This window comes from Macrotis lagotis, chromosome X (genome assembly GCF_037893015.1).
Source record: "Macrotis lagotis isolate mMagLag1 chromosome X, bilby.v1.9.chrom.fasta, whole genome shotgun sequence".
Taxonomy (NCBI): Eukaryota; Metazoa; Chordata; class Mammalia; order Peramelemorphia; family Peramelidae; genus Macrotis; species Macrotis lagotis.
Window position 1 is genome coordinate 505,061,854 of NC_133666.1, and position 8,212 is coordinate 505,070,065.

The window sequence follows — 8,212 nt, forward strand, 5'->3', positions numbered from 1 at the left end:
CTCTGGATTCAAGGCAATCAGGGTTAAATGATTTGTTCAAGGTCACAGAGCTAGTGAATATCAAGTGTCTGAAGTTAGATTCAAACTCTTGTCCTCCTGACTCCAAGGCCAGTGCCCTATCTACTGCACCACCTAGCTGCCCTGTGTGTGACTATATAGAATAAGGAAACTTACCCAAATTCATCAGAAATAATTGGGAAAAATAATCAAATTTTCCACCATATGCCAAAGAGTTGAGGGTGGAGAGAAATGGTTTAAGACTGACTGCCTGCTCAGTGGACTGATTTTTGTCTTTATAGATGCCCAGGGTTTAACACAGTACCTGGAGCACAGCAGCCCATTAATAAATGACTTGTTGGTGAAAACTATTGAAATAGAGACTTTTTTTATTTTATTAGCAAATTGTGTTCTCAAGCAAAACTCCATTTATAGCAAGAAATCTCTTAGAGAAGCTCTCTGGACAGGTCCAAGTGATGGAGAAGCTTGCATCGGTCAGTGATGAAAATATGGGGAACATCAGCTCTGTCATAGAGGGTGAGTATCTGTGAGACAGACTCTAAATCCCACTTTAGGATGATATTCCTTGCCCAGATTTCTCAAAGGGAGGGAGAAAGAAATGATAAGATAGAAAGAGCACTGATTAGTCTTAGAAGACCTAGGTTCAAATACTACCTCTTCTCCTTCTTCATCCCCCCCCCCCAAAAAAAACCCCAACACAACCTATATATCAGGTTACTAAGCAATTCCCTATTACCTACTCTCATTAGAAAGGTAAAAGATTGGCAAATTAATTTACCAGACCATAGGTGAACTTTTATCCAAAATGGTCTATAAGCTTGAAAGGGCAGTGGGTATGATCAGATGGAGAATGTTGCCTTCCCAAAATACTTTGAACTTGCACGGTTTGAAAATAGGACGCTCCTGCAAAGTCCTGAATTTCGCTTTCCAAAGAATCACAGTCATCTGAGAAGAGTGTCACATCAGCTGTTCATTGAAAGTCATGCAAGGCTCTTGACTGGTTTTCTAGTTTGGTTTCATTACTTAAGGTTGAAACTCCCTGATAAGTTATGTGGCTGGCATTCACCCAGTACAGATCTGCCTTCTGCAGGCATTCCTTGGCCTGGAATGAGTGGGAAGAAAACAGTGGGAAGACTTGTTTTAATCAGCCCTTCCATTTATTAGTTATGTAACTTTAGGCAAGTCACTCAATATCACTGAACTTCTATTGCCCTAATCCACCCAAAGGATTGCTGTGGAAGTATTGTGAAAACATTTCCAAAAAAGTTAAAATTGAAATTTTACCTTTTATTCTAATTAATCTTGTGATTATGGCCATATCCTGTCCCCCCACTTCCCATTTAGCAGTCAACTTGATGTCTCACGCCAGTGTTCTCCATCTTCATCATCCAGACTGAAGTTGTACTGAGGACATTAGAGAGAATTCTTATTTCTTCAAAACTGCTCAAATTTCTTATGTATAAACTAGCCAACATTCTTATGTATAAAACAAGTTTCTTATGGATCCTTTTCTGCTTTCAGGCCCTGGTCTTTTTCTTTCTGAGACATAAGAATCTGGGAGATGAAAAAACAAAACAAGGGGGTAGGACTAGAAACCAAAGGAGAAGAAAATTGAATCTTCCACTTCTCAAACAGCTATAATATTATTAGTTAGAGGAAATAGTCCTCTCCATTGGTTAAGTGAGAAACTCAATACAACTTCATTAGGTTCTAAACTAATATGCAGGCTTCTCAGAACCTATTGTATACATAATTGGAAACTTTAAGGAACAATGTTTGCCACTCCTACCTTCATACTCACCTTCCCACCCCACCACAGACCCTGTTCCTTCCTTCCCATGGTCTCTGGCTAATTCCCATTCATCTGCTTTATAAAAGCATAGTAGAACAAACACTTTATAGCTGTGACTTTGGGTAGCCTTAGTTTAATCTGCTAAATATGAACAGTAACAACTATACTACTTGCCTCTTAGGAAAGTATGGGGAAAAACACCTTTGTTCTCAAAGAGGACCGATGATATCACAAGGTCAATGACTTGATTTACCCATGAATTGGATTTAAGTGAGGCAAAGCTGTGCAAAGTCCTGTCTAACTATCTCCTCCAAGTTACTGTAGTCTAGTGTCAAGACAAAGGTTCAGAAAACTAGGGATGACTCAGGGTGCAGTGGATTACCATGGCCTTTCTAATTTAAGATATTCCTAAATTTCAGTTTATCTAAGGCAGCATCCATTCGATGACCAAGGGCTAAAAATTGATGACTTAGTTTGCCATCAGAAAAATATCAGTTTGGGAGGGAAAGATCCCCAGAGTTTCTGGTCAGAACAGAAAGCAGTTGATAATTATACTCATTTTAAGCCATCAAAATTTTAAAAATAAATGAGAACAGAGGCTTGAATTGGGCCTTTTATTGACCAATTAATGAAAAACAGAGTTGTACGCCACAGAATGTTATGTAATATAAACTTTTCTTTCCCCACCAGCTATCCCAGAGTTCCATAAAAAGTTATCACTCCTATCTTTTTGGACAAAGTGTTGCAGTCCTGTAGGGGTCTATCACACCTCAGTTGACAGGGTGATGAAGCAACTTGAGATCAACTTTGCCAGAACTGTCAACAAAGAACACCCTGGACTTGCAGAAACAGGTGTGTTTCTGACTTAAATGCTTCATTTTATTCTTTCAGTGAGGACAACTGATGATTTTATGCAGCAGTAGGGGGCTCTCAAAATGCCTGCTTAGGGGAGAATCCATTCCAAAATAAAATTTATTTGATTAGAATTGTGAAGTGAGGAGTATGAGAACTTAAGTCTAAAATTCAGACAAGGATGTTTAAAAATGATCAGTCTGTAGCCACCTTACAAAGATGTACAGACTACTAGACTAACTCAGTGGGCTGTCCATCTAGTTGCGTGTCAAAAGCTAGCAATATATGCTATTTCATCTACCTTTTTTGCCTCCATATAACAGAATCATAAATTGGGCTCACAATTTTGGTGTCATCTTCCATTTCTTACTGTTATTCTACCTACTTATTCAGTCCATTGCCAGATCTTAAACTTCCACAACATTTCTTGAACACATCCGCTCCTCTCTACCCACTCTATTTCAGGTTCCACCACCTCTCAAAACCATTGTAATAACCTTCTAAATGATCTTCCTATCTCTTCCCTTCCATTCTCTAAAAGGTTTTTGCCAGTCTATTCCCCAACACAAGCCTACTCAGAATCATCTAAGATTTCCAAGCAATGGGCCCCAATTACGGCGGAGGAGGGAGGGGGGGAGTGCTGTTGGGATGGGGGGTAAAGGGGGTAGGATCAGAACACAAGAACATCATAGGTGTGAAAGACTTCAAGAATTGAAAGCTAAAGACTTGGAGCATATCATGACTGAAAGTTAATTACTTGCTGTGAGAATCAATACCTTACAAGCAGGCTGGAAAATCTCATTTTTGCTATTGCTATGTTAAAATATTTACATTAATCAGGATGGCATATCACCTTCCCTAAAACTATTGTTACCCTAGGAAATAGAAAAGGTTTCCACAAGAGAAGGCTTACAAATTTAAGAGGCATCAAGGTACCAGTGGTTCTAGTATCAGAGACCTTGCATTTGCATCCTGTCTCTGCCAACTTATTTATCTGTGGAGCCTTAGGCAAGTTACCCAACATCCCTGGGCCTTAATTTCCTCATCTGTAAAAATGAAGGAGTTGGACAAAAGGTCTCCCATGGTCCCTTATAGCTCTAGATTTCTGATCTTATGAATGAAAGTCTATATCCTTTCATTCTGACTTTTTTTTTGAGACAAACAGGATTAAGTGACTGGCCCAGGGTCACACAGCTAGTGTCTGAGGTCATCTTTGAATTCAAGTCCCCCCTGATTCCATGCTTCTATTCCACCTAGCATCCCTATTCTAGCATTTCTTAAGAGCCTTAGTTTAGGTTTTCTAACAGGACTTCTACTCAGAGCAGCAGTTTAGATCCCTGACACCTCTAATAAGGCAGAGTGGGATTATAGAAAGAATGCTGAATGACCTGGGTTTGAATGTGGACTCTGCAATTCAGTCACTCTATGACCTTGTACAAATTATTTAACCCATCTGACTTTTGCCTCCTTAGTTAATGGGCTGAACTTCCATATCCTATAGTACAGACTTGTTTCTTGTCTCCCATAGCATTTCGAATGCTGGTGTCTCAAATTCTGGATCGTGCAGAGCCTCAGTTTTCTTCCAGTCTCTCTTCTGAGGTCATGACTGTTTTTCAGTATTATCATTACTTTGCCAGCAATGGTGTGAGTGACCTTGAGGGTTACTTAATTCAGTTGGCTAAGCAAGGTAGGATCTATTGGATTTTGTTTTACTGTGTTAGTTGTTTGCTTTGCAGTTGGTTGAGCCCATTCCAACATGTCTTATCATTTAAAGGCTCACTCCTATTTAGGATCTTTTTTTTATTATTTTTATTCCCAGTGCCTAGGGCATATAATTGTGATATAATTGATATAATTGATTGTATCCTTAATGATAAATTTGATTATTGATTGAAATGAATTTTGTTTTGTTAATGTAAACTGTCTTCTAGTGAATAAGCAAAAGAATGTCTGTCAATACTCCAATCATTTAACTGAGAGCATTCGATTAATGGAAAGCCTGGAAGAGATTCTATTGGTGACTTTTTTTTTAAACTTAACTTGTCACTTCTAGGTTGTAAACTTCCAGTTGCTATTTTCTTTGGTTCTGTAATATAGCTCTCAAAATAGAAAACAGAGCGATATTTGCTCACAAGAATTTAGAAGGGAAGATCAGAGGAGAGGAGAAAAAAATGGAAATGTGAAGCAAGGAAAGAGGAATATTATTCTATCAGTAGGGCTGTATATGTAGGCATTTTATGGTAAAGAAAGAAACCTAAACAGTCAGTTCAACTCTCTGAGACTCTTCATCTTTATTATGGGAATGATATTTGTACTGCCTTCTTCATGGTTTTGTTATTAAGTAAGCACTTTTTAAACTTTAAAATGTTGGTAAATGTGAGTTATTAGTACTCCAGTGTAGCCCTCTGGGATACACTGATTTTATGATCTGGGCAAGTCCCTTTACCTCTCAGTGTCCCAGGCGACCCTCTAAGGCTAGGTGAATTGCCAAGTCTACATTGACAGAGGGAGTTTTTTTTCTTCAAGAATTCCCTTCACCAATGAATTCAAAAGTCAGGACCAAAAAATGTATGAGGGCCCAATCTATGAATCAAACCTCTAACTATGGTCATATTAGTTCCATGCCTAACTGATTTAACCAACCAAATAAGCCAAATAATGAAAAATCAGTCAGCAATTGAAATAAGCATAGTTTAAGCTAGTGGGATTTTTATGTTATGAGAGATGTATTAAAATTCAGAATGAGACATACATTTTTAAACAAGACCAATGTATAGATTTGTTTTGCTTGATCATGTATCATGTACAGGTGTTTTGTTTTTGTTTTTCATTTTCAATGGTTGACGTGAGGTAAAAGGAAAAAGACAAGAATTTATTAAAGTATGATTATCTCAAAAGTCTGAGTATACTTGGACTTTTTGAATAGCCTGTTAAACAAACACAACTGAAAACAGAAGAAAAATGAATAGGAATTATAGACTGGCAGGAGAGGTTTGAAAGTAACAATGAATTGCTTTACTTAAAAGGAAAAGCAAATTATTCATAATAGAGATTCATGGTTTCAGATACAATCTTCATTATCTATTTTACTTGATATATACAAATGTTCATTTTATTTGATATTAAGTTCAGAATAAAAAATAATTTAATTTTTTAAAAGAAAATTTTGGCATAGTATTATCAAATTAAATAAATTGGACCAGATATTAACCCATTTCTCTCCTTAACCTAGCCTCAATGGTTCAAACTCTCCAGTCATTAAGAGATGAAAAGCTGCTACAGAACATGACTGATTTCACAGACAATAACCTCCCAGGCCAGGAGGAAGTACTCCGAGCCCTGGCTTTTCTTCTGACTGAAAACAATGATGAGATTAGTCAAGCAGTGACATTGTATTTGGCATCAGCAGCCAAAAATAAGCATTTCAGGGAAAAGGTAAGTGGTTAGATAAGGGGGAAATTCTTTAATCCTCCTTTATCCTTTAACTGTAATGTACTACTATCTGTTTATTCCATATGGCTCCTTCTTTCATTCAACAAACCTTTTGAATGATATTTTGTCTCCAAATGGCCATAGGCAAGAAGAGTGAACAGAGAGCACATGTTGGTTATCTAGGAGGAAAAACAAGAGGTACATCTGTCAGACTACTAAAGAATGCTTCCCCAGATAAGGTGCTAAGGAAATGCAAAGTGATTACAATGAATTCTCTTGATTTTCATGGCTCAATTATTTATAAAACAGGAAAAAGATTCTGACTGGCATTATTGTCAGCTCTGAGTTCTGGGTAGTCATGAGACAGAATGGGCCAGGAACAGAAACCAAGCCAGGCTACTGGAGAAGAATAGATACACCAGTACACAATCTAGGGATCAGAACTGGGAGACCAGTTTAGCTAAGGAAGTGGTACATGTTGTTACAATAGGCTCTAGAGTCAAAATTGATTTTAGGGTATTGATCCAAACTGGAAAACCCAGTTAAGGTTTGGAATCCAGTGTCTGCCTCCAGAGATCCAAAATAGTCGGGGGGGGGGGGGCACAAAAAAATCAAGCTCAGGGGCAAGAGTTGGTGTCCAAACATCCAAGATGGACCATTTAACACAATGCTAGTTTACGAGCACAGAACTGGGATTCAAAGTTTAAGCTAGACACAGAAAAATGGGAAGAGAATGGAGTTTCAGATCAGGAGATTTGTAATAAGAGGGGCTGAGGGATAAAGCAAACAACCAAAATGTGATATGATCCCATCACAGCATTGCCTCTGCCCTGGCCTAGTGTGCATGCTTTTCCAAAATGATAAAATAAAGGCTAGTAGGTGTGTGTTCTGTATCCCAGACTAAAACAGGAGATAGATTTCTGCAGGTTTTGGTAACTATAACAATGAGACTATATATTTGTCAAAGAATCCTTAAAGTTCTTACAACCACCTCTGAACCCACTGAACAGAAGGAATCATGATTCCTTGCACAAACCATGTTTGTTCAGGACAAACATAGAATTCTCATTGCCAGGCAAAGTTTTTTAGTCAACAGGGAACATAAAATTGTATTGTAATTTTGCCCAAATACAAAATATTAGTCATAATGCATTCTCTTGTCAAGAAAATTTGGATCAAAAATATGTTTCCTCCCCTCATTGTTACCTCTAATCTCTTGGACCTTCCCTGTTCTTCTAGTCCATTGTATCTCTTCAGACTTCATTTATCTCCCTACTCAAGCTCCACCACAGTCAGTCACTTCAAAGATGCTCTCAAGAGAATCCCAAAATCCCTTGCCCTCTTGACTATTTCCCATATCTTCATTGCCCATTGGATCTGACCATGTCACCCCACCCCACCCCTCACTCAGTAAGCTTCAGTAGCTACTATTTTCTTCTGTTCAAATATACAATCTCTGGTTTTTAAAGCTATTCAAATATTGTTCCACCTCCATTCTTCTTATGCTTATACTCCATGAAGTCTACAACCCAGTAACACTAACCTTGTTTCTTGTATATGCATCCTCCATCTCTGAGTATATATTTTCAGTGATTGTTGCCTATACAAGGAATACCCTCCTCAGATCCATATCCTGGTTTCTTTCACATCTCAATTCAAATTCTAGAACCCTCTTGCGGTAGGTCTTTCCTAATCCCTCTGTGCTTTTCTAAGATTTTCTCCAGTTTATTACCCTATATGTATATAGTTGTATACTGAGTCCCTCATCAGAATGTGAGGGGGGGCGGCTTAGGTGGCTCAGTGGATAGAGCACCAGCCTTGGAGTCAGGAGTACTTGGGTTCAAATCTGACCTCAGACACTTAGTAATTACCTAGCCGTGTGGCTTGAGCAAGCCACTTAACCCCCATTACCTTGAAAAATCTAAAAAACAATGTGAGCTCCTAGGGATAGAAAGAAAGAATGTGAACTTCTAAAAAAAAATGTGAGCTCCTTGAAGGCAGAAGGTTTTTGCTTTTCTATTGCCAGTGCTTAGCATAATGCCTTAAACAAAGTTGAGTGTTGAGTGTTTTGTTAACTTGTTGAATAAACTGCTGTACTTTTCCTCCATTCTTGTTCCT

The 8,212-nt window shown here is 38.2% G+C and overlaps 1 protein-coding gene across 5 annotated transcripts in view; it reads left to right on the forward strand.

Annotated features, from left to right (window-relative positions):
- The window catches only part of RIPOR2 (RHO family interacting cell polarization regulator 2), a 220,255-nt gene that overhangs the window by 199,225 nt on the left and 12,818 nt on the right, over window positions 1-8,212 (forward strand). For all 5 annotated transcript variants that reach the window (XM_074205656.1, XM_074205658.1, XM_074205653.1 and 2 more), the window contains 4 exons: window positions 399-534; window positions 2,501-2,662; window positions 4,191-4,349; window positions 5,895-6,097. In XM_074205656.1, coding sequence (XP_074061757.1) covers window positions 399-534; window positions 2,501-2,662; window positions 4,191-4,349; window positions 5,895-6,097 — 660 coding nt within the window. The remainder of the gene's footprint in view (window positions 1-398; window positions 535-2,500; window positions 2,663-4,190; window positions 4,350-5,894; window positions 6,098-8,212) is intronic.